Source organism: Nycticebus coucang, chromosome 3 (genome assembly GCF_027406575.1).
Source record: "Nycticebus coucang isolate mNycCou1 chromosome 3, mNycCou1.pri, whole genome shotgun sequence".
NCBI classification, from domain to species: domain Eukaryota; kingdom Metazoa; phylum Chordata; class Mammalia; order Primates; family Lorisidae; genus Nycticebus; species Nycticebus coucang.
The window spans coordinates 80,556,961-80,583,733 of record NC_069782.1 but is presented as its reverse complement, the minus strand read 5'-3'; the positions used below and the strand labels follow the sequence as shown (position 1 = coordinate 80,583,733).

Sequence of the window (26,773 nt, the reverse complement as noted above, 5' to 3'; positions counted from 1 at the left end):
ATAAAATCACTCTAATCATTCTAATCTAGCAAAGCTATTTTTAGGCCAAATAAAGCAAAATGGTAAGTAGACTCAAGTATGACTTGTACTCTACAAGAAAATCTGTATTTAAGAATACTATTATAATTTGCCATAATGATACTTCTAGGACCCCACCAAGACAAAAGATTTAACATGTAAACTGATCCAGAAAACTATATTTGCTTAAGAAACCCTGTATCGAGAGGTTTTCACAAATTCTTCCTCACTAGACAGTCCATTTCACAAAGCCCTTGTCAGATAATGACTTAATTACAGCAGATTTGTTTTATCTCTCACAGTGGAGAATGAACTCCTTGAGGACCTCTAGTCATTACTGGCCTATCTTGAGACAAATTAAATTTTCATACTTAAGAGTGAATAAATACCCACCACTTTTCAATTTTTATTAAACCAACTTAAGGGTTTCACATTGTTTTAAAATGTTTTAGTTTTAAGCTAATTACAAAGGATTTTTATTATTTTTAATCATCTGTATTTCCCTCATTACAACCATCTGTTATCGGTATAGTTCTGAATGTCCAAAATCTATCCTTATGTCTCCTCAGCATTTGGATTTTCAAAGTGGAAATAGCAAGACGTCTGGTACCCCTGCCCCCACATGCCTGTTAAAATTCTGAAGTGCTAATGGTTGAATTAAAACGCAAATATGGGTTGGGCAAGGTGGCTCACACCTGTAATCCCAGCATTCTGGGAGGGTGAGTCAGGTGGGTATCTTGAGTTTAGGATTTTGAGACTAGCTTAAGCAAGAGAGAGACCCAGTCCTCCCAGCTACTCGGGAGGCTAAGGCAAGAGGATCACTTAAACCCGGGAGTTTGAGATTGCTGTGAGCTATGATGCCATGGCACTGTACCCAGGACAACAGAGTGAGACTCGGTCTCAAAACAAAAAACAAAAATACTAAGAGTCCCCATTCTGGCTGAGGCAAGAGAATCGCGTAAGCCCAAGAGTTAAGAGGTTGCTGTGAGCTGTGTGACGCCATGGCACTCTACCCGAGGGCAGTACAGTGAGACTCTGTCTCTACAAAAAATAAAAATAAAAAAATAAAAAGAGTCCCCATTCTATAAATTGGTTCCTTATAACTTGAAATCTGATCATTAATATCTAAAATTAATATCTAAACCTATCATTAATATCTATACCTTTGAATAAGGTCATCTATAGTTCTAAATAGGTACTTTATTGAGATTAAATATAGGAGGCGGCACTTGTGGCTCAGTGAGTAGGGCGCCGGGGTGGTGGGTTTGAACTTGGCCCCAGCCAAACTGCAACAAAAAAATAGCCAGGCATCGTGGCAGGCGCCTATAATCCCAGCTACTCGGGAGGCTGAGGCAAGAGAGTCGCCTAAGCCCAACAAGAGCTGAAGGTTGCTGTGAGCTGTGACACCACAGCACTCTACCGAGGGCAACACAGTGAGACTCTATCTCCTTAAAAAAAAAAAGATTAAAATAAACATAGGAAGCCAGGCACAGTGGCTCATGGCTGTAATCTCAGCACTTTGGGAGGCTGAGATGGGTGGATTGCTTGAGCTCAGAAGCTTGAGACCAGCCAGAGCAAGAGACCCCGTCTCTAAAAACAGCTTGGCATTGTAGCAGGTGCCTGTAATCCCAGCTACTTGGGAAACTGAGCCAAGAGAATCACTTGAGCCCAAGAGTTTGAGCTATGACGCCAGGGCACTCTACCAAGGGCAACAAAGTGAGACTCTTGTCTCAAAAAACGAAAAAAGGCAGAGCCCATAGCTCAGTGCGTAGGACACTGGCCACATACACCCAGAGTGGCAGGTTCAAATCTGACCCAGGCCAGCTAAAAAACAATGATGACTGCAAAAAAAAGAAAAAGAAAAAACAGCCGGGCATTGTGGCAGGCACCTGTAGTCCCAGCTACTTGGGAGGTTGAGGCAAGAGAATCGTTTAAGCCCAAGAGTTTGAGGTTGCTGTGAGCTTTGACACCAGGGCACTCTACCAAGGGCGACATATGAGGCTGTCTCAAAAAAATTTAAAAAGCCTAATGCATAACTGAAACCACAGTACACAAAAGACTGTACTTTTCCCCATACATACATGCCTATGATAAAGTTTAACTTATAGGATACAGAAAAACAATATAACTAAGAATAGAACAATTATAACAATATACCATTAATAAAAATTAGGTCAAGATAGTCTCTCTCAGTATCTTATTGTTTTGTACTCACCCATTTTAAGACTACAGTTGACTAAGGGTAATTGAACCCATGGAAGGCAAAACTGCAAATAAGGGGGACTACAGTATTATAATTTTTTTAAATGCTTACCTGCATTATTAGTACTAGACTGACTGCCCTGGGAATTATCATTACTTTCTGGAGGAGGCTGCAAGGAGGGTGATGGAGCTGTTTTAGTTCTTTTTTTGCTTGTCTTTCTTTCCATTTGACATTCATCATCTTCATCTTCTTCACTTTCACTGAGGTCATCAAAGCCAAAATATTTAATTTTGTAATTAGAACTTCCAGAACCTCCTTCATCACCTCCTGTCTCATCATGATCTTCAAAACCAAAAAATTCAAGTTTAACATCCTTTTTGGATTTAGCATTACTAGGTCGAAATCTAGTAGTGGTCTTAGAAGTTGCAATATCTGCCTTTTTTCTGAGACGACCAGCTTCTCCCAAATCTGCAGGAGTGGCTGCAGTGAATTCATCCATGCTTCGTTCCATAGTATCCTGTATAGTAACATTACAAACTGACAAGCAAGATGGATGTAAAACAGTATAATCTCTAGTCCGTCCAACCGTCCCTCTAAAACTGGTCCCACAACTTACACCACCTTTTTTTGCCTGATTCAGGCCATCTTTACTTGATTCACTGCTTGCTTTGGCTAAGGCCTGACTGGTGCCATCCATTAGCTTATCAAAATTTGATGCTCCTTGTGAGGATTTTGCTTTATTCGCCCTACAGTACGTCCTACAGTTGCTTGGCCTAAGAACACTCTGCACAATGTCTTCCTCAATGGCTTCATTTAGATTTTCCAATCGACTTTTTAAATCCTCATCCTTCATCTCCAAAAGGGGATCACTATCCAAACTTAAAATACAATCTTCTGATTTGATATCTTCAAAATCATTATCCCATTCATACAAACCAGTTCTTACAGATCCCTTGACTAGAGATATTTCTGATGGTGATTCAAACCTTTTCCCAAACTGGGAGTTCCAAGTATCATTTGTTTCCTTGATTTCATCAGTTTTATATCCAGAAGCCACTGTAGTTTCTGCACTGGGTTTCTTAGTACTGTCTTCAGCATTTCTGTGACTATAGTGACTATTCTTCTCATATTCTTCGTGAAAATTCTCCACCTTAACTACAAAAATAAGTGAAAAGATAAAAACATGAGTGATAGCAATATAAATTTAAATAACAGGGATATTTAGCTAATTAACAATATAGAATCAATCTTAAAATAATTACAATATATTAATGTTTACACGAGACATTTCCCCTCTTACCCTTTCAGAATATAACTCTATCTTCCAGTGACCTTTCTCCAGATACCTAAGTCCCTTGGAATTGTCACCCTAAAGTCCTCAGAAAAATTCAGTCAATTCAGAATGACATGTAGATAACTTAGCCCAACCTTCTTAGGAGCAGTAGGTGTAATTTTTTTTTAGACAGGTCTCACTCTGTTTCCCAGGATAGAGTGCCATGGCATCAGTCCAGCTCACAGCAACCTCAAACTCCTAGGATCAAACATCTTCCTGCCTCAACCTACTGAGTAGCTGGGACAATAGGAACCCACCACAATGCCCAGCTAATTTTCTATTTTTAGTAGAGATGGGGTCTTGCTCTTGCTGAGGCTCATCTTAAATTCCTGAGCTCAAGTTATTCCCCTGAATCAGCCTCCCAAAGTGCTAGGATTACAGGCGTGAAGACACTGCACCCAGCTTTTCAAATAAAGATGCTTAACCTAAAAATTATGGCCAGGCTCACTGGCTGACACCTGTAATCCCAGTGCTTTGAGAGGCTAAGGTGGCATCCTCAAATAAGACCAGCCTAGGCAGCATAGAGAGAGACACAGTCCCTTTAAAAAAAAAAAAAAAAAAAAATTAGCTGGGCATGGTAGCAAATGCCTATAGTCCAAGCTACCCAGGAGGTTGAAGCAGGAGGATATCTTGAGCCCAAGAATTTGAGGCTACGGTGGGGTCTGATTATGCCACTGCACTCCAGCTTGGTCTCCAGCATGAATAACAGAGTTAAGACTGTCTCTTTAAGAAAAAAAGTAAAAGGCATTCTACCAGCAGATGGCTCACACCTGTAATCCTAGCACTCTGGGGGGCCAGGACAATAGGATTGTTGGAGTTTAGGAGTTTGAGACCAGCCTGAGCAAGAGTGAGACCTGGCTCCTCTAAAAACAGACAAACTGCTGGGCGCCATGGGTTTGAGGTTGCTGTCAGCTAGACTGAGGCCACAGTATTATAGGCGCCACACCTATAATCCTAGCACAGGTGGATTGCCTGAGTACATAGGTTCAAGACCAGCCTGAGCCAGATTGAGACCCCCATCTCTAAAAAATAGCCAGGCATTGTGGCAGGTACCTGTAGTCCCAGCTACTCAGGAGGCTGAGGCAAGAGAATCACCTAAGCCCAGGAGTTGGAGGTTGCTGTGCACTGTGTGGTGCCACAGCACTCTACCGAGGGCAATAAAGTAAGACTCTGTCTCAACAAAAAAAATAAAAAATAAAATAAAAAACTGAGGCAAGAGGATTGCTTGAGCCCCAGAGTTTCAGGTTGCTGTGAGCTATGATGCTAAGGCACTCTATCAAGGGTGACAAAATGAGATTATCTCAAAAAAAAAAAAAAAAATTCAGGCACATTCTCACCTGTAAAAAATTAGATAAAATCTATCTCAAGGGCAGGTTGAACAGACAAAAGATAATATATACTCATTGATATTTTGTAGGTTTGCAGGTTATAAATCACCACACAAATGCAAATTATTATAGCTATTACAAATGTGCCACAATACAAAACATATTTTTAACAATCTTTTAGTAAGACTCTTCTTACTGAAATCTTAACTTGTATATTCATCAATACTCCCTTATGCCACTGTACTACAGCTTCAAGAAAGATACCCAAAGCCATATTCTAGGGTCTACTGTTCTTACACTATAGGATGAAGGCTAGATATGTAGAAAGCTCAAGTGCAAGAATTAAAATTCAGCACTATCTACAACTATACACTTATGTCTTTTAGTTTTTAGAATCAATAGCCTACTACTCAATCTTTTGTATATGAGGTATCATGTAAAAGAGGCAATTCTTCATATGTAGAACACTGAGTACATAGAACTTGGAATTTGATAAATATGGGTTGAACCACAGCAAAGGCTACAGATGTGTGAAAATACGGTAACATAAGCCTCTAACCCTCATTTTGCTTATCTAAAAAATAGTAAGCCTTAAACAAAAGATTAACCAAATACCCACTATTCCCTGAAGTGTTCTAAATATTGTAAAGACAGAGATGACCCCTTTCAAAATAAACAGCAAGACTGGGCACTGGCTCACATCTGTAATCCTAGCACATCCTAGCATCTTGGGAGGCCAAGAAAGAAGGACTGACTGCTTGAGCTCAGGGATTCGAGAACAACCATAAGCAACCCTGGGCAAAAAGCAAGAGCCCACCAAAAATTAGGGAAAAAACTTAGGGGAGCATCATGGCAGGTACCTGTAGTCTCAGATACTCAGGAGGCTGAGGCAGGAGGATCATTAGAGCCTGGGAATTTGAGGTTGCTGTGAGCTAGACTGAGGCCACAATACTCTAGCCTGGGCAACAGAGTGATACTGTGTCTCAAGCTGGGCGCAATGGCTCACGCACTTAATCCCAGCCTCTGGGAGGCTGAGGCAGGCGGATTGCTTAAGCTCAGAGTTTGAGACCAGCCTCAGCAAGAGATGACCCCGTCTCTCAAAAAATAGCCAGGTGTTGTAGCAGGCGCCTGTAAGTCCTGTGAAGCTGAGGCAAGAGAAACTTCGAGCCCAAGAGTTTGAGGTTTCTGTGAACTATGACACCATGGCACTCACCTCCAAGGCAACTGAGATTGTCTCCCCCCTCCCCCAAAAAATAGTGTCTCGGGGGGGCGCCTGTGGCTCAGTGAGTAGGGCGCCAGCCCCATATGCCGAGGGTCATATAAGGGTTCAAACTCAGCCCTGGACAAACTGCAACAAAAAAATAGCCGGGCGTTGTGGCGGGCGCCTGTAGTCCCAGCTGCTCGGGAGGCTGAGGCAAGAGAATCCCCAAGAGTTAGAGGTTGCTGTGAGCCTTGTGACACCACGGCACTCTACCCGAGGGCAGTACAGTGAGACTCTATCTCTACAAAAAAAAAAAAAAAAAAAAAATAGTGTCTCATAAAAAGTAAGAACAGGGCAGTGCCTATGGCTCAAAGGGTAGGGCGCAGGCCCCATACACCAATGGTGGCGGGTTCAAGCCAAACTGCAACAAAAAAATAGCCAGGCATTGTGGCAGGCACCTGTAGTCCCAGCTGCTCGGGAGGCTGAGGCAAGAGAATCACCTAAGCCCAAGAGCTGGAAGTTGCTGTGAGCTGTGTGACGCCACAGCACTCTACAGAGGGCAATAAAGTGAGACTCTATCTCTATAAAAAAAAAAAAAAGGAAAAACCACCCAAATTATATTAGTACTTAAAATAATACGAGTATACATAGTTTTATAAAGGAACAGACTACAAAAATTAGAAATACCTTGACTCTTGAAATTAATAACCATGTCTTTGGCTATTAGCTTATGAATTTAAAAAAAATTAAAATAAATAAATAAATAAAATTAGAAATAGATGGAATAATTTGAGGCTTGAAGTAAGTAATTTGAGGTAATTAAAAAAATAGAAGAGAAATTTGACCTTGGATCTATGAGTTAGTTAGTTCACAGGTCTGAGTATCTTCTATAACCAGAAAAAAAAATGTACACACACTTTTTCAAGGGGAGTATTACAATTTTATCAAGTTGTCAAATACTCTAAAAGACTTTTTTTTTTTTTTTTTTGTAGAGACAGAGTCTCACTTCATGGCCCTCTGTAGAGTGCCGTGGCCTCACACAGCTCACAGCAACCTCCAACTCCTGGGCTTAAGCGATTCTCCTGCCTCAGCCTCCCGAGTAGCTGGGACCACAGGCGCCCGCCACAACGCCCGGCTATTTTTTGCTTGCAGTTCGGCCGGGGCCGGGTTTGAACCCGCCACCCTCGGTATATGGGGCCGGTGCCTTACCGACTGAGCCACAGGCGCCGCCCTAGACTTTTTTTATGGTTTAAAAAACGAGAAGAAGGGGCGGCACCTGTGGCCGAGGGTGGCGGGTTCAAACCCGGCCCCGGCCGAACTGCAAGCAAAAAATAGCCGGGCGTTGTGGCGGGCGCCTGTGGTCCCAGCTACTCGGGAGGCTGAGGCAGGAGAATCGCTTAAGCCCAGGAGTTGGAGGTTGCTGTGAGCTGTGTGAGGCCACGGCACTCTACAGAGGGCCATGAAGTGAGACTCTGTCTCTACAAAAAAAACGAGAAGAAGCAAAATATACACAGGAAAGCAGTATATGTTGATTGTGGAATTTCAAGTATCTACTGAAAAGACAAGATGATTCACAAACATTATTAGAACATCTGGGAAAAAATAAAGTTGGTTCTGTACCTTTAACATAAAAATATATTCTAGATGAATCAAAGACTTAAACATGGAAAATGAAACCAGATACATATTAGAAAATAATTTAAAGGATAGCCAGATGTTGTGGCTGGTGCCTATCATCCCAGCTACTTGGGAGGCTGAGGCAAGAGGACTGCTTGAGCCCAAGAGTTTGAGGTTGCTGTGAACTGACTCTATAGCACTCTATCAGGACAAAGTGAGATTCTGTCTAAAAAAAAAAAAGAAAGAAAGAAAGAAAATAAAAAGGAATTTTAAAAAAGACATTCAAATGGCCAATAAACTTATGATATGGTGCTTATATTCACCAGTCATTAAAAAGATGCAAATTAGGGCGGCGCCTGTGGCTCAGTGAGTAGGGCACCAGCCCCATATGCCGAGGGTGGTGGGTTCAAACCCAGCCCCGGCCAAAATGCAACAAAAAAATAGCCGGGCGTTGTGGCGGGCGCCTGTACTCCCAGCTGCTCGGGAGGCTGAGGCAAGAGAATCACATAAGCCCAAGAGCTGGAGGTTGCTGTGAGCCGTGTGACGCCACAGCACTCTACCGAGGGCAGTAAAATGAGACTCTGTCTCTACAAAAAAAAAAAAAAAAAGATGCAAATTAAAACCATAATGAGACACTTCTATACAATCACTAAAAACTTTAAAATGAAAAATATTATGGAGGAGGTAATCAATTCAAGTCTGGAAGTGGAAACTAGGACAGTGTGGCATTATCTACAAAGCTAACTGTAACACTTATCCGATGACCCAGCAATTCCACTTCAAGATACTTGCCTAACAGAAATTAATGCATATGCAAAATAAAAAGCATATTAATTTCAATTATATGAAACTTCCATTCTTAAAATGGAGTATCACAAATTTCACACGGTTCCACACAATAAAAGTACACTCCTAACGGGCAGCGCCTGTGGCTCAGTGAGTAGGGCACCAGCCCCATAGACTGAGGGTGGCAGGTTCAAACCTGGCCTCGGCCAAACTGCAACAAAAAAATAGCCAGGCATTGTGGCAAATGCCTGTAATCCCAGCTACTCGGGAGGCTAAGGCAAGAGAATTGCCTAAGCCCAAGAGCTAGAGGTTGCTGTGAGCTGTGACGCCATAGCACTCTACCGGGGGTGACAAAGTGAGACTCTATCTCTTAAAAAAAAAGTACACTCATAACAAAATCATTCCTAATAAATAAAATCCAAATCCAAAATCTACTAACAGTATAACTAAATGCAGTCTGTTCATACAGACTTACAACAGAGCAATAAAATAAAACTTATTTCTGTGGTAGCATTATCTTAGTACATAACCTCTAAGCAAGCAACTGGGTGACGTATTTTAAAATTAAAAATTCACAGGGTCAGCTCAGCGCCTGTGGCTCAAGCGGCTAAGGTGCCAGCCACATACACCTGAGCTGGCAGGGTCGAATCCAGCCTGGGCCCACCAAGCAACAATCACAGTTGCAACCAAAAAATAGCAGGGCGTTGTGGTGGGCACCTGTGTCCCAGCTACTTGGAAGGTGGAAGCAAGAGAATCGCTTGAGCCCAGGAATTGGAGGTTGCTGTGAGCTGTGATGCCATAGCACTCTACCCAGGGCGACAGCTTGAGGCTCTGTCTCAAAAAAAAAAAAAATTCACAGGGTCAAAGAAATCAACTTACTATTGAAGCCAACAATTTCATGTACAAGTATCTGCTCTACAAATAACTTTTCATGAACATGAAATAAGTACAAGGAAACTATCTACAACATTATTTCCTGATTTTCACTTCCATAAACCCATACAAACACGAATCAAATAAAGATTTAATTAAATTATCAAAGAGCCATACACCTGAATGCTGTGCAGTTTGTTAAAGAGAATGAGTCAGCTCTATATTATGTACAGATATGGATGTCCTTGGGAATGAGAATGACTGAGGGATAAAGGAAAAGACTTCTTTCTCAGCCCTCTTGAATTTTATACCATATATAAGATGTCTACTAAAAAATTAAAACAGGCTCAGCGCCTGAGCTGGCAGGTTCCAATCCAGCCCGGCCCGCCAAACAACAATGACAGCTGCAATCAAAAAAATAGCCCGGCGTGGGTGGTGCCTGTGGCTCAAAGGAGTAGGGCGCTGGCCCCATATGCAGGAGGTGGCAGGTTCAAACCCAGCCCCGGCCAAAAACTGCAAAAAAAAAAATAAAAACAGCTGGGCATTGTGGCAGGTGCCTGTAATCCCAGCTACTCGGGAGGCAGAGGCAGGACAATCACTTGAGCCCAGGAGATGGAGGCTGCTGTGAGCTGTGATTCCACAGCACTCTACCCAGGGCAACAACTTGAGGCTCTGTCTCAAAATTAAATTAAATTAAAAATCAAAACATATGGCCCGGCACCTGTAGCACAAGTGGCTAAGGTGCCAGCCACATACACCAGAGCTGGCGGGTTCGAATCCAGCTCGGGCCTGCCAAACAATAATGACAACTACAACCAAAAAATAACCAGGTGTTATGGTGGGCGCCTATAGTCCCAGCTACTTGGGAGGCTGAGGCGAGAGAATCGTTTAAGCCCAGGAGTTGGAGGTTGCTGTGAGCTGTTACGCCACGGCACTCTACCCAGGATGACAGCTTCAGGCGCTGTCTAAAAAAAAAAATTAAAACATAAAAAACAAATCCCAAAGTTACATATTAAGTAACTTAAAATGTACCAAGGAGCCAGGAATGGTGGTTCAACCTGTAATGCTAACACTCTAGGAGGCTGAGGCAAGTGGATTGCCTGAACGGTTGAGACTAGCCTGAGCCAGAGTGAGACCTCGTCTCTAAAAATAGCCGAGCATTACAGAAGGCACCTGTAGCCACAGCTACTTAGGAGGCTGAGGCAAGAGATTGGCTTGAGACCAAGAGTTTGAGGTTGCTGTGAGCTATGATGCAATGGCACTCTACCGAGAGTGACAAAGTGCACCTGTAGCCCCAGCTACTTAGGAGGCTGAGGAAAGAGAATGGCTTGAGACCAAGAGTTTGAGGTTGCTGTGAGCTATGATGCAACGGCATTCTACTGAGAGTGACAAAGTGAGACTCTGTCTCTAAAAAAAAAAAAAAAGTAACAGTGGTATGTAGTTATCTTTTTTGGAGTCCTTAACTGTTAAAAGAATTATACTTATGGGGAAAGGGCCAAGGGAGGGGAAGGGAGAGAGGAGGTTGGAGTAGATAGAGGGTAATGGGTGGGGCCACACCTACAGTGCATCTTAGAATGGGTACAGGCGAAACTTACTAAATGCAGAATACAAATGTCTACATACAATAACTAAGAAAATGCCATGAAGGCTATGTTGAACAGTTTGATGAGAATATTTCAGATTGTATATGAAACCAGTACATTGTACCCCTTGATTGCACTAATGTACACAGCTATGATTTAACAATAAAAAAAAAAAAAATGGAGAACCAAGAAAAAATAAAAAATAAACGTATGGTATTAAAAAAAAAAAAAGAATTATACTTCTGGATGAAATCCAATGTCTGGAATTGGGTTTGATGTTGATAAAAATGAAACAAGCCTGGCTACAAACTGATGTTTATTGAAGTTGAATATACATAATTAGACATACACACAAAGATATATACACACACACACTGGTATAATTGTATGCTAACTGCATACACAGACTTCACTTTTTTACAACAAAGGAAAGGTATTTCCTTTCACTCCTCATCAAAACCATTATTACACAGATGAGGAAAAGAGGTCCAGAGAGCTTACTGACTGCAAAGTTCACTAATTAAACAAATGACCAAAAGAGACCTCATAAAAGACCCATACTGAGTTACATTACACTACCTCTATAGTGGTAATGCTAAAAAGTGAAACAGTGAAGCAGATAAGATAAACTCATTTTGATCCAAATTAACAAAAGAGGGCTGGAGGAAGAGGTTAAAAACATACTGGTCAACTAGCAAATTTTTATCACACCATATTCTGAGCAATAAATTTAAACAAAGCCTTTGACTTCTAAGTCAGTACAGATGACAGAACATGGCTTCAGAGGAAGAGTTGAGGAAACTAGAAAGGTTTAATGGGGGTGGCAGAACCTGGCATTATGTGACTGCTGCCTTTAAATATCTGACTGGGGCCAGAAATGGTGGTTCCAACCTATAATCCTAGCACTCTAGGAGGCTGAAATGGGAGGATAGCTTGAGCTGAAAAATTTAAGACCAGCCTGAGCAAGAGCAAGAACTCGCCTCTACCAAAAAAATAGAAAAATTAGCTAAGCATTCTGGAAGGCATTCGTAGTTCTAGCAACTAAGAAGGGTGAGGCAGGAGTATCATTTGAGCCCAGGAGTTTGAGATTGCTGTGAGCCAGGCTGAGGCCATAGCACTCTAGCCCAGGCAACAGAGTGAGACTCTATCTCTAAAAAAATGAATAAATATTTGAATGGCTGTTACGAAACAAAAGAACAAATTTATTAAAGATGGACATAGTGGCTCACACCTCTTTACTACCACTCTGAAAAGCCCAGGCAGGTGGACTGCTTCAGCTCAGTTCCAGATCAAGAGCAAGACCCTGTCTCCAAAAAATAGCTGGGCATTGTGGCAGGCGCCTGTAGCCCCATGCTACTCCAAAGGCTGAAGCAAGAAAATCACTTGAGCCCAGGAGTATGAGGTTGCTATGAGCTATAACACCACGGCACTTATGCCTGTAATCCTAACACTGTGGGAAGCCGAGGCAGGTAGACTGCTTGAGCTCACATTTTTTTGTTTTTTTGTTGTTTTTTTTCTTTTTTGCAACAGAGCCTCTAGCTGTCGCCCTGGGTAGAGTGATGTAGCATCACAGCTCACAGCAACCTCCAACTCCTGTGCTCAAGTGATTATCCTGCCTCTGCCTCCCAAGTAGCTGAGACTACAGGCGCCCGCCACAACGCCCGGCTATTTTTTTTTTTTTTTTTTTTTTTTGGTTGCAGCCATCACTGTTGTTTGGCGGGCCCAAGCTGGATTCAAACCCGCCAGCTCAGGTGTATGTGGCTGGCACCTTAGCCTCTTGGAGCTCACAGTTTTGAGACTAAACCTGAGCAAAAAGCGAGACGCCCATCTCTACTAAAAGTTATGAAAATAGGGCGGCGCCTGTGGCTCAGTCAGTAAGGCGCCGGCCCCATATACCAAGGGTGGCAGGTTCAAACACGGCCCCGGCCAAACTGCAACCAAAAAATAGCCGGGCGTTGTGGCGGGCGCCTGTAGTCCCAGCTACTTGGGAGGCTGAGGCAAGAGAATCGCTTAAGCCCAGGAGTTGGAGGTTGCTGTGAGCTGTGTGAGGCCACGGCACTCTACTGAGGGCCATAAGGTGAGACTCTGTCTCTACAAAAAAAAAAAAAGTTATGAAAATAGAAAAATGAGACTCCCATCTCTACTAAAAATAGAAAAACTGAGGCAAGAGGATCACTTGAGCCCAAAAGTTGAAGTTTCCTATGAGCTATGACGCCACAGCACTCTACCCAGGGCAACAGCTTGAGACTCTGCCTCAAATAAATAAATAAATAAATTTTTTTGAGACGGAGTCTCACTTTGTCACCCTCGGTAGAGTGCCATGCCATCACAGCTCACAGCAACCTCCAGCTCTTGGGCTTAGGCAATTCTCTTGCCTCAGCCTCCTGAGTACTGGACTACAGGTGCCCGCCACAAGGCCTGGCTATTTTTTGTTGCAGTTTGGCTGGGGCCGGGTTTGAACCAACCACCCTTGGTATATGGGGCTGGTGCCCTAACTCACTGAGCCACAGGCGCTGCCCGGTATTTTTTTTTTTCTGAAGAAACACTGCCTCTGGCTGAGCACGATGGCTCATGCCTATAATCCTAGCACTCAGAGAGGTAGTAGACAGGGATGGACTGCTTGAATTCTCAGGAGTTTGAGACCATCCTGACCAAGAGTAAGGCTGGTCTCTACAAAAAATAGAAAAACTAGAAAAAAATTAGTCAAGCATTATGGTGTGGGCCTCATACCTGTATTCCCAGCTACTCAAAGGAGGGTAAGGAGGATCTCTTAAGCACAGGAGTTCAAGGTTGCAACGAGCTACAATGATGCCACTACACTCTACCCAAGAGACAGAGCAGGACTCCATCTCAAAATAACAACACCAAATAGGAAGATTACTGTATTCCTTAACTGTTTTTAAAGGCAAAATACAATACTTATGTGTCTGTATCAGTGGTTCTCAACCTTCCTAATGCTTCCATTATAATGCCTGGACCTTTTAATACAGTTCCTCATGTTGTGGTGACCCCCAACCACAAAATTATTTTCATTGCTACTTCATAACTGTAATTTTGCTACTGTTATGAATCATAGTATAAATGTCTTATATGCAGGATGTATTTTCATTGTTACAAAGGGGTCACGACCCATGGGTTGAGAACCGCTGGTCTATATATATGTATGGTGCTCCCATTTGTGTATTTTTTTTTTTTTGAGACAGAGCCTTAAGCTATCACCCTGGGTAGAGTGAGGTAGCATCATAGCTCACAGCAACCTCCAACTCCTGGGCTTAAGCGATTCACTTGCCTCAGCCTCCCACAACACTCAGGTATTTTTTGGTGGTCGTTGTTTGGCAGGCCCAGGCCAGATTCGAACCCACCAACTCTGGTGTATGTGGCTGGCACCTTAGCCACTTCAACTATAGAAGCTGAGCCCATTTGTGTGTTTTTAAGGATACATACATAGACATGCAATGTTCTTCATATAAAAGCTAACAAAAAATAAAGAATAGCACTAGAGATCCTGCAAATATCCAAAGAAGAGGACATTATGAACAAATTATACATCAACAAATTTGGTAATTTGGATAAAATGAAGTAAATATGACAAATGTTAAAAAGAAAGAAAAATACTTGAAAAGTGGCGCCTGTGGCTCAATGAGTAGGGCACTGGCCCCATCTACCAAGGGTGGCGGGTTCAAACCTGGCCCAGGCCAAACTGAAAAAAAAAAAAAAAAAATAGCCGGCGTTGTGGCAGGTGCCTGTGGTCCCAGCTACTCAGGAGGCTGAGGCAAGAGGATCGCTTGAACCCAGGAGTTTAAGGTTGCTATGAGGTATGGCACCATGACACTCTACCCAAAGAAACTGAGTGAGACTATGTCTTGGAAGTAATAAAAAGATTTGAGAAGTTAAAAATATTTAAAGGTTTTAAACATTTTGATTGGTAATCTACTACATTTTTATATCTTATAAAGCATACTTATAAAAAAAGATTTACAGGCTTGGCACCTGTGGCTCAAGCAGCTAAGGCGCCAGCCACATACACCAGAGCTGACGGGTTCAAATCCAGCCTGGGCCCACCAAACCACGACAGCTGCAACCAAAAAATAAAATTTACATGGTTCGGCACTTGTAGCTCAAGCGGGTAAGGTGCCAGCCACATACACCAAAAGCTGGAGGATGGAATCCAGCCCAGGCCTGCCAAACAACACCTACAACCAAAAAATAGCCAGGCGTTGTGGCAGGCCCCTGTAGTCCCAACTACTCGGGATGCTGAGCAAGAGAATCGCTTAAGCCCAGGAGTTTGAGGTTGCTGTGAGCTGTGATGCCACAGCACTCTACCCAGGGCAACAGCTTGAGGCTCTGTCTCAAAAAAAAGTAAATAAATAGGGCGGCACCTGAGCTCAGTGTGTAGGGCACCAGCCCCATATACGGAGGGTGGCGGGTTCAAACTCGGCCCCAGCCAAACTGCAACAAAAAAATAGCCAGGCATTGTGGCAGGCGCCTATAGTCTCAGCTACTCTTGACGCTGAGGGCAAGAGAATTGCCTAAGCCCAGGAGTTAGAGGTTTGCTGTGAGCTGTGACACAACGGCACTCTACCGAGGGCGATAAAGTGAGACTCTGTCTCTATCAAAAAAAATAAATAAATAAGATTTACATCCAATTTTAAAGATAAAACTGTAAACTAAAAACAATCTCAAAAATACCCCCCAGCTGGGCACTACATACAATAGTTGAAGTTAATGTAACCTCTCCTCACCCACATCAACACCACCTATAGATGGCCTGGCCTAAGTGATAACTGGCACAGATTATAGGGACAATGAGGAGCCAGTCTGCTCCCTATGGACTCCAGCTACTCATGTCTGCCCTACTCTTAAAGCAGGAAAATAGGAAAAAACCATACCCCAGCCACTCAACCAGTGGGTCTCGGGCCTCCCTTCCAGGTGGCAATTAACTCTTTAAACTAGATACAGATATGTAGGGCACAGCGATGCCCAGTGGTGCATGTCTAAGTCCCAGCTATTCAAGAGGCCGAGGTAGGACTGCTTGTACCCAAGAATTCAAGGTCAGCCTTGGTAACATACCAAAACCCCGACTCTTTAAAGAAAAAAGGGGGGGGGAGCTAGATACACATTGACACATACTCCTAGAGATATTCAAAGGACCTTTCAAAACATATACAACTATAATTACATTTTATGGAAATTCATTTCTAAATCTCCAACCTATATCCATACTCTATTCCAAAAACTGACTTGCCAACCCACCTGGGATCTATCATTTCTACATTACAAATAATGCCGTATCACTCACTTACCCCCAGTCTTACTATGGTACATTTCTCCAACTCTGGGATGACCCATAAAGAATGCAAGAGACTGCTGGTTTCTGTGCTTTATAATTAACTCATGTCTGAGTAACAAATCTTTTCATGTCAGATGGTTTCCATTAATTGCTTTCCACAAAACTGAAAAAACCTAATAAACTGATTCATTATTAAAACTGATTTTTTTTCTTTTTTTAAGACAGAGTCTCTAGGCTCAGCGCCAGTAGCTCAAGCAGCTAAGGCGCGAGCCACATACACCAGGTTCGAATCCAGCTCAGACCTGCCAAACAACAAAGACAACTACAACCCAAAAATAGCCGGGCATTGCGGCGGGTGCCTGTAGTCCCAGCTACTTGGGAGGCCGAGGCAAGAGAATAGCTTAAGCCCAGGAGTTGGAGATTGCTGTGAGCTGTGATGCCACAGCACTCTACCCAGGGCAACAGCTTAAGGGCTCTGTCTCAAAAAAAGAAAAAAAAAAAAAAGAGTCTAACTTTGCCACCTTTGGTAGAGTGCAATGGCATCATAGCTCACAGCAGGGCAGAGCCTATGGATCAGTAAGTAGGGCGCCAGCCCCATATACCAATGGTGGCAGATTCAAACCAAGCCCCAAACTGCAACAAAAAATAGTCAGGCGTTGTGGCAGGCGCCTGTAGTCCCAGCTACTCGGGAGGCTGAGGCAAGAGAATCGCCTAAGCCCAAGAGCTAGAGATTGCTATGAGCTGTGATGCCACAGCACTCTACTGAGGGTGACAAAGTAAGACTCTGTCTCTTAAAAAAAAATAAAATAAAAAATACATAGCTCACAGCAAATTCAAACTCTCGGGCTCAAGAAATTCTCTTGCCTTAGCCTCCCGTGGTGTGGGACTACAGGCGCACACTACAACGCCTGGCTATTTTTAGAGACAGGGTCAGGATCTTGCTCTTGCTCAGGCTGGTCTGGAACTCCTGAGCTCAGGCAATCCACCCACCTTGGCCTCCCAAAGTGCTGTAAGATTATAGGCATGAGCCACCGTGCCTGGCCTTAAAAATAATTTTTTTATGGCAGTGCCCATAGCTCAGTGGGTAGGGCACTGGCCACATACACCCAGGCTACCAGGTTCAAACCCAGCCCAGGCCAGTTAAACAACAATGACAACTACAACCAAAAAATAGCCAGGTGTTGTGGCAAACGCCTATAATCCCAGCTACTTGGGAGGTTGAGGCAAGAGAATTGCTTAAGCCCAAGAATATGAAGTTGCTGTGAGCTGTGATGCCACAGCACTCTACCAAGGGTGACATAGTGCGACTCTGTCTCAAAAAAAAATAAAATTTTTTATTACTATATGATTTGTGCATTTACGAATTCAACTAGAGGCCTGCGCCTATGGCTCAGTGAGTAGGGCGCCGGGCCCCATATGCTGAGGTTGGCGGGTTCAAACCCAGCCCCGGCCAAACTGCAACAAAAAAATAGCCGGGCGTTGTGGCGGGCGCCTGTAGTCCCAGCTGCTCGGGAGGCTGAGGCAAGAGAACAGCCTAAGCCCAGGAGTTGGAGTGAGCTGTACACCACAGCACTCTACCGAGGGCAATAAAGTGAGACTCTCATGTCTCTTAAAAAGAAAAAAGAATTCAACTAGAAACTGCTAGTACTCTGGGAGGCCAAGGTTGGAGGACTGCTTCAGCTCAGCAATTTGAGGTTGCAATGAAAAATGATGACACCACTGCAGTCTAGCCGGGGCAACAGAGCAAGACTCCAACTCAAAAAGAAAAAGAAAAACAAGGCCGGGCATGGTAGCTCACGCCTATAATCCTAGTGCTTTGGAGGCCAAGCAGGTGGATAGCTTGAGTTCAGGATTTCGAGACCAGCCTGAGCAAGCGTGAGACTCCATCTCTACTGAAAAAATGAAAAGTTAAGGGTGGCGCCTGTGACTCAAAGGAGTAGGGCGCCAGTCCCATATGCCAGAGGTGGCAGGTTCAAACCCAGCCCCAGCCAAAAACTGCAAAAAAAGAAAAGTTAAGGCAAGAGAATCACTTGAGCCCAAGAGTTTGAGGTTGCTATGAGCTACAACGCCATTGCACTCTACTAAAGGCAAAAAAGTAAGACTCTGCCTCAAAAAAAAAAAAAAGGAAGAGAAGAAGGTAAGAGAGGGGGAAAGGGAAAGGAAAGTGCTATAATAAAATTCTTTCCATACTTGGCTGGTCAATTTATGGTTTCCTCTATATTTACATGAATAAAAAAATAAGAATATGGCTCACTCCTGTAATCCTAGCACTCTGGAAGGCCTAGGTGGGTGGATAGCTTGAGCTCACCAGGTCAAGACTAGCCTGAGCAAAAGTGAGACCCCATCTCTACTAAAAATAGAAAAATTGACGCAAGAGGATCACTTGAGCCCGAGTTGCAGGTTGCTGTGAGCTATGAAGCCATGACACTACCCAGGGCCACAGCTTGAGATTCTATCTCAAAAAAATTAATAAATAAATAAGAATAGAGGCCAGGCATGGTGGCTCATGCCTGTAATCCTAGGAGGATTACATTCTAGGAGGCCAAGGCAGGTGATCTCCTGAACTCAGTAGTCTGGGACCAGTCTTAGCAAGAGCAAGACCTCCATCCCTACTAAAACAGAAAGACTAGCCAGGTGTTGTGGCAGGCAGCTGTGGTCCCAGCTACTTGGGAGGCTGAAGCAAAGGGATGGCTTAAGTGCAAGAGTGTGAGGCTGCTGTGAGCTATGATGGCATCATGGCACTCTACCCAAGGCAACAGAGTTTATCGCAACAAATGAAATAAATGAATAGAACAAAACAGAAAAGAAATGATGACAAAAACTTTGTGTTCTGAAACCTTTTTTTATTACAGCAATATTTATCCATATAGACATAAACTGAAACCCTCCATCCATTTCTTAAAAGCTACATTTCTGATCAATTTCACTTTTCATTATACTGCATACATATTGCTTGAACAATTATGCACTAGTAATTGTGGTCATAATGTAGGCCCAAATAATTTTTAAATAGTTCAGAGCACTGTAGTGACAGAAAATTCTTAGAGTTTAAATATAAATGCATAGACGTATTTTTGTACCAAGAATTATGAAAAGGATGGCCACTAAAAGCTAAACAAAACTATATCCATTAGAATAGAATTCTAAAGGGGAAATGGGATAGAAATACAATCAAAAAGAGTGTTATAAACCTTCTGGCTATTAGCACATTGACTGCCAAGCTAGAAAAATAACTTTTTCCCCTTGGAACCATACCATTTAATTAGGTCAAGACAGGGCAAGAGATGTGTGAGTTATGTATGTTTCACGAAGCTCCAGACTCAAAACTGGCATAAGTACAATTCACAAGGCAGTTATTAATGTGCTAACAAAAGCTTATTCTTATATTTTTTTTTAATGGATGAAAATAAACAGCAAACAGTTATGGCATTTGCAAGCAAGAAAGAAGTTATGACAGAATATAGGACAGCAGCTACTTTGAGGATGAAGAAAGGAGAAGGAATGCATGCAAGAGCTTCTGAACTGACTGGCACAATTCTACTTCATAACTTAAGATGATGGTTACAGGAGTGCTGCTCTTATAATTCATTAAGCTAGACAAGTTTTGTGTGGTGCTTTTTGTCTATTTTACAATATAAAGTTAAAAAGGGGCTCGACCCCCGTAGCACAGTGGTTATGGCTCCAGTCACAAGCACGGAGGCTGGTAGGTTTGAACCAGCCTGGGCCAGCTAACCAACAATGACAACCCAACAACAAGAAAAAAATAGCCGGGTGTTGTGGAGGGTGCTTGTAGTCCCAGCTACTTGGGAGGCTGAAGCAAGAGAATCACTTAAGTCCAAGAGTTTGCTGTGAGCTGTGATGCCACAGCACTCTTACCAAGGGAGAAATGGTGAAACTGTCTCAAAAAAGAGAAAAAAAAAGATAAAAAAAAAATCACCATGATACCTAAATTGCATGTTTTATTTTAAAATGTTGGCATTTACAATAACTTATATCCTCAGCAAGTATTTAAGATGAATATTTTCTTTTTTTTGCAGTTTTTTGGCCAGTGTCAGGTTTGAATTCGCCACCTCCGGTATATGGGGCCGGCATCCTACTCCTTGAGCCACAGGCACTGCCCAAAAATGAGTATTTTCATGACCAGCAATTCCACACCTAGGTATTTATTCAAGAGAAATGATGGCCAGGCACAGTGGCTCACGCCTGTAATCCTAACACTTTGAGAGGCCAAGGCAGGTGGAGTGCCTAAACTCAAGAGTTTGAGACCAGCCTGAACAAGAGCAAGACCCCGTCTCCAAAAAATAGCTGGGGGTTATGGTGGGCTTCTATAATCCCAGCTACTCTGGAGGCTTAGGCAAGAGTATCGCTTGTGCCCAAGAGTTTGAGGTTGCTGTAAGCTATGATTCCACAGCACTCTAACAAGGGCAACAATCTGTCTCAAAAAAAAAAAAAAAAGAGAGAGAAATGATGTTTGCCTATACAAATACCTAAATGCAAATGTTTATAATAGTAGCTTCATTTACAACTGCCAAAAGCTGGAAATAACCCAAATACCTTCAACTAGCAAATGGATACATACAATGAAATACTATTCTGCAATGAAAAGGAAATGAACTACTGACACATGCAGAAACACTTAACTACTCTTAAACGCATTACCCTAAATGAAAGAAACCTGATTTTAAAAGGCTACATACTGTGTGATGCATGCATTTTGAAAACTACAAAACTGGAAAGCTCCAAGATAGCAGACTAGAGACATCTCCTCACCAGCCACTTTCAGTGAGATCAGGACAGGGAGACTCCAGCTACCTCTTACCAGATTCCCCAGCCCAGAAACTCCACTGCCAGGGCACAGTAAGATAGTAAGGCTACTCCAACACCCAAGCACAGAGACAAGGAAAATTAAGAAGAAGATGAGAAAGGAGAAAGAAGGGGAAGGAAGTGAACAAGAAAAACACACACAAGGAGGAACCAGAAAACTACATGGACAAAAATATCAGAGGATCCCAGGGGCTAGAAGTGGAAAGAAGAGACTAACCACAAAGATGCATAAAAGAACTTTTTAAGGTGATGGTGATGGAAATAGTCTATATCTCAATGGTGGTGCAATTATCATAGAACCATGAACATTCCCATAAAACTTCACAATTTTTTCTCAGATACCACATCAGGTATTTTCCTTTTGTCCTTCCAGATCCTCTTTCCACCTTGACCTCAGCCCCAGGAGATTAATCTCTATCAAAAGGGTTCCTTACTAGGTGGGCCTAGTGGCAGGCACCTGTAGTCCCAGCTGCTCAGGAGGTTGACGCAAGAGAATCGCTTAAGCCCAAGACTATGAGCTGTGACGCCACGGCACTCTACCAAGGGCGACATATTGAGACTCTGTCTCAAAAAAAAAAAGGGGGGGGGGCTGGGCATGGTGGCTCACACCTGTAGTCCCAGCGCTGTGGGAGGCCAAGGCAGGTGGACTGTCTGAGCTCAGAAGTTTGAGACCAGTATGAGCAGGAGTGAGCCAAAGTGAAACCCCGTCTCTACTAACATCAAAAATAGCCAGACGCTGTGGCAGGCGTCTGTAATCCCAGCTACTGCGTAGGCAAAGAGAATCGCCAAAGGAAGAATAGTAAAAAAAAAAAAAAAAACTAACTTCAAACGAAGAAGAATGAACAAGCAAGCTGAAATTGAAAAAAAGGGGTGGGGGGGAGTGCCTGCGGCTCAAAGGAGTAGGGTGCAGGCCCAAATGCCGGAGGTAGCCGGTTCAAACCCAGCCCAGGTCAAAAATGGGGGGGGGAGGGGGGGAGAGTTTCCTTACTCTCAGGTTTCCACTGGGTTCTACCCAGAAGTCCCAGCAGGACAAAAAGGTAGGCTCCAGGGTGGCGCCTGTGGCTCAGTCGGTAAGGCGCCGGCCCCATATACCGAGGGTGGCGGGTTCAAACCCGGCCCCGGCCAAACTGCAACCAAAAAATAGCCGGGCGTAGTGGCGGGCGCCTGTAGTCCCAGCTACTCGGGAGGCTGAGGCAAGAGAATCGCTTAAGCCCAGGAGTTGGAGGTTGCTGTGAGCTGTGTGAAGCCACAGCACTCTACCGAGGGCCATAAAGTGAGACTCTTGTCTCTACAAAAAAAAAAAAAAAAAAAGGTAGGCTCCAGAATTTTATCCCTCCAAGCTCCTCAACAGAAGAACACTGCTCCTCTCAAGTGACCTCCTTTGCATGGCTCAGGTAATCCCTTTACCTTTGGGCCTGGGTAGTAACAGGTTCACTTCAACTAATCAAGGCCTGGGCACCATCTCTTCCGGTCTCTCTACATTCCTCCTACATATTTGTATAGAGCTTTTTTTTTTTTTTTTTTGCAGTTTTTGGCCAGGGCTGGGTTTGAACCCACCACCTCTGGCATATGGGGCTGGCGCCCTACTCCTTTGAGCTACAGACACCGCCCGTATATAGCTTCTTTATCAATAAATCCACTCTAATTTGGGTATGTCATTTATTTCCAATTAGGACCTTGACTACACAACCATGAACTTTAAATGCATATGAGAGCATGTAAAATGTATGAAATGGGAAATAGTTTTTTAAAACTCTTTAGGTGATGAATGAACAAAAAAGGTTTATAACCACTACCTCATGAAAATATGGTGCTACAGCTACATCTGGGTCATGATCCAAACTGTAAACACAGCTTGTCTCATACTGTGGAGTACCTTCTCCTTACTGTAACATTCATAATGTATCTGTCATGATCCAAAATATAAAACACAGCTTATCACCTACCTTCTCCTAATCTTGAATTCTCATATCTATCCGTCTTTCCTACTTGTTAATCCAACCACTTACCAACACCCACATAAATTACCCAGGTCTCAGTAATCAGCATACCCTGACATGCATATACTTGGAGTTCATTCTCTATACTACTTCCCTGCCCAAGGTGACACTTGACTAAAGGTGACTCTTCTGCAGCCCTCCCTACTATCTCAGAGTAAGATGGTTGGAGTCTTGGCTATGATGACTCGCCAGAGCTCCTTTATAAAACTATTACTCCTCCACCCTATTATAAAAGCCCCTTTTTCGTGGCTTATACTATCTAGCTTGGTACCCTCTTATCTTCCTACTACCTATCACCCAACAACTTCTTATTCACCCTTCATTTATTTGATTTTATACTAGATTTATAGGCTACTCCCCAGTTGTGCTATCATACAAATCCCACCCCTCCAACCTCCCAGTTCTTTAACCTTGTCTGATCATCAACTTTCTCCCACCCATATTCCATTGCAACCACCAGTTTTCAGTTTCATCTAGAAAACTGTCATGCCTTAAAATGCTTCACCTCTTAAATATTAAAATCACATAACCTAGGGCAGTGCCTGTGGCTCAATGAGTAGGGCGCCAGCCCCATATACCAAGGGTGGCAGGCTTAAACCCAGCCCAGCCAAACTGCAACAAAAAAAATAGCCAGGGCCTGTGGCGAGTGCCTGTAGTCCCAGCTACTCGGAAGGCTAAGGCAAAAGAATCGCCTAAGCCCAAGAACTGGAGGTTGCTGTAAGCTGTGACGCCACGACACTCTACTGAGGGTGACAAAGTGAGACTGTCTCTTAAAAAAAAAAACACATGGGCGGCGCCTGTGGCTCAGCGGGTACGGGCGCCGGTCCCATATGCCGGAGGTGGCGGGTTCAAACCCAGCCCCGGCCAAATTAAAAAAAAAAAAAACACATAACCCACTCTCTGATCACAGCCTACCAACCATCCAAACTGCTTGTTCCAGTCCCTCCATTCTTGACTTTTATCTAACAAGACTCTCAGGACATTGCCCTTCTCTCTTTTCTACTATCCATCAGTCTTGTCTGGGTGCTTAACTATTTAAATTCCACAATCTGGAAGCGCCTGTAGATCAGTGGGTAGGGCGTCAGCCACATATAACGAGGCTGGCAGGATCGAACCAGGCCTGGGCCAGCTAAAACAACTATGACAACCGGTGAACAAAAAAATAGCCAGGGGCGGCGCGCCTGTGGCTCAGTGAGTAGGGCGCTGGCCCCATATGCGAGGGTGGCGGGTTCAAACCCAGCCCTGGCCAAACTGCAACAAAAAAATAGCTGGGCGTTGTGGCGGGCGCCTGTGCTCCCAGCTGCTCCGGAGGCTGAGGCAAGAGAATCGCGTAAGCCCAAGAGTTAGAGGTTGCTGTGAGCCGTGTGACGCCATGGCACTCTACCCGAGGGCGGTACAGTGAGACTCTGTCTCTACAAAAAAATAGCCAGGCATGGTGGTGGGTGCCTGTAGTCCCAGCTGAGTGGCTGAAGCAAGAGAATCACTTAAGCCCAAGAATTTGAGGTTGCTGTGAGCTATGACACCACAGCACTCCACCCAGGGAAATAGCTTAAGACTCTGTCTAAAAAAATAAATAAATAAAAACTACATAAATTCCACACTCTATCACTTCAATCACTCTCTGGACAATATCCTAAATTCTCTTGCTTGTCCATCTCTTAATTCTGCATGCTAACAAAATGCCAATTAAGGATAACTTTATCCTATCCAATATTCTGTATTCTATGCAGGTTCTAGATAATGGAGCCTACTAAATAAAGGTGGGGGGAAAATCATGCTCAAAATGAGTAGATTAGTGACCATTAGTTTTTGGCAATACCAACTTCAACTAAAGCAGCGGTCCCCAACCTGTGGGTCGTGACCCCTTTGGGGGTAAAACAACCTTTTCACAGGGGTCACCTAAGACCATCCTGCATATCAGATATTTACACTACAATCCATAACAGTAGCAAAATTACAGTTATGAAGTAGCAACGAAAAGAATTTTATGGTTGGGGGGTCACCACAACATGAGAAATTGTATTAAAGGGTCTTGGCATTACAAAGGTTGAGAACCACTGAACTAAAAGCCTCCATAGTGTCCAGAAATTCTTTCTTTCTAGACAACTCACTCTTCTAAATTAGGTAACATCTATCTGAACCCTTTCCTGTTCCCCTCGATCCCCCAAGTTACCCTGTCCTCTTTCCCTTTCAAAAATAACCTGTCATACGATAAAAAAAATGTTTAAAGCTTTCAGCCATAAACCACCTTATCTTCCATCCTCCACTAAGCTCACTTTCTTTTTTTTTTTGAGACAGTCTCAAGCTGTCGCCCTGGGTAGAGTGCTGTGATGTCACAGCTCACAGGAACCTCAAACTCTTGGGCTTAAGCAATTCTCTTGCCTCAGCCTCCCAAGTAGCTGGGACTATAGGTGTCTGCCACCATGCCCGGCTATTTTTTGGTTGTTGTTGTCATTGTTGTTTGGTAGACCCAGGCTGGATTCAAACCCGCCAGCTCCAGTGTATGTGGCCAGCGCCCTCGCCACTTGAGCTACAGGCGCCGAGCCTAAGCTCACATTTTTACCCATCTTTCCTTCTATGGAGGAAATGCATCATCTCTTCTTCCAACACCACTCTCTCTCTCCTGTGCTTTGGATCTCATGCTTCAAGACTCTCATGCACTAAAACTTCCAGAACCTCTCATATCTCTCTAGCTGCCCCTTTTCTTTTCCTTTTCTTCAAACTTCAATTAAGTTGTAAACACTTGCTATCCATATTTCTTCACTCCTCAGACCACGACAATCCATGCTGCAAATCCAATGCCTGTTTTGTATTTCTCATTTTAGTTGACTTTGCAGCAGCACATTGATTCAGTTGATGCTTTCTGAAACACTTTTCTGCTGGCTTCTGTTACACATCATTTCTTTGACTTCCCTCTAGCGTAGTGGTTCTCAACCTTCCTAATGCCACAACATATTTTCATTATTAAAAAGTGGTTGCAACCCACAGGTTGAGAACCGCTGTTACCAGCTCTAGCTGCTCCTTTAACTTCCTATTCTTGTTTCTTTCTCTTCTCTCCATCCATTAGTATTTGCAGTTCTTCACAGCATCTCCCACACTCTCCTTCAATGACTTCATCTAAAATCCTGGATTTTCAAGTAACATTTTATACTGAATTTCAAATTTATCAACTCTAATCAAGACTTAGCTCTATCCCAGAAAATCTGCCACTTAAACAAATCTCACAAACATCTTAAAACTAATGTTCCCCAAACTGAACTCAAACTTTTCCTCAAAATGTTCTCTATCTCAGTAAGTGACACTATAATCTGCTCAGTTGCTCATGTGATGAGGTACCTAGGAATTACTCTTGATGTCTCCTCCTACCTCATCATTCACATCACGAAGCCCTGCAACTTCCATCCTTTCTCAACGCACCAACAGGTCTCAGGTTAAATGTCAGACTTGCTGACAAACCCCCACCCCCATACCAGGTGAATAAGCCTATTACACACTCCCACAGTACCCTATATTTTTCCACAATATTCAGCAAATTTGTCTTTTTTTTGTTTGCTGTTTTTTGTTGTTTTTTTTTTTTTTTTGGTAGAGTCTTACTTTATCGCCCTGGGTAAGAGTGCCGTGGTGTCACACAGCTCACAGCAACCTCCAACTCCTGGGCTTAGGCAATTCTCTTGCCTCAGCCTCCCGAGTACCTGGGACTACAGAGGCCCACCACAA

The 26,773-nt window shown here is 43.4% G+C and overlaps 1 protein-coding gene across 4 annotated transcripts in view; it reads right to left on the bottom strand.

Annotated features, from left to right (window-relative positions):
* Positions 1–26,773, bottom strand: part of WAPL (WAPL cohesin release factor) — a 91,479-nt gene that overhangs the window by 55,420 nt on the left and 9,286 nt on the right. For all 4 annotated transcript variants that reach the window (XM_053583794.1, XM_053583797.1, XM_053583795.1 and 1 more), the window contains exon 3: positions 2,333–3,376. In XM_053583794.1, the coding sequence (XP_053439769.1) occupies positions 2,333–3,376 (1,044 nt within the window). The remainder of the gene's footprint in view (positions 1–2,332; positions 3,377–26,773) is intronic.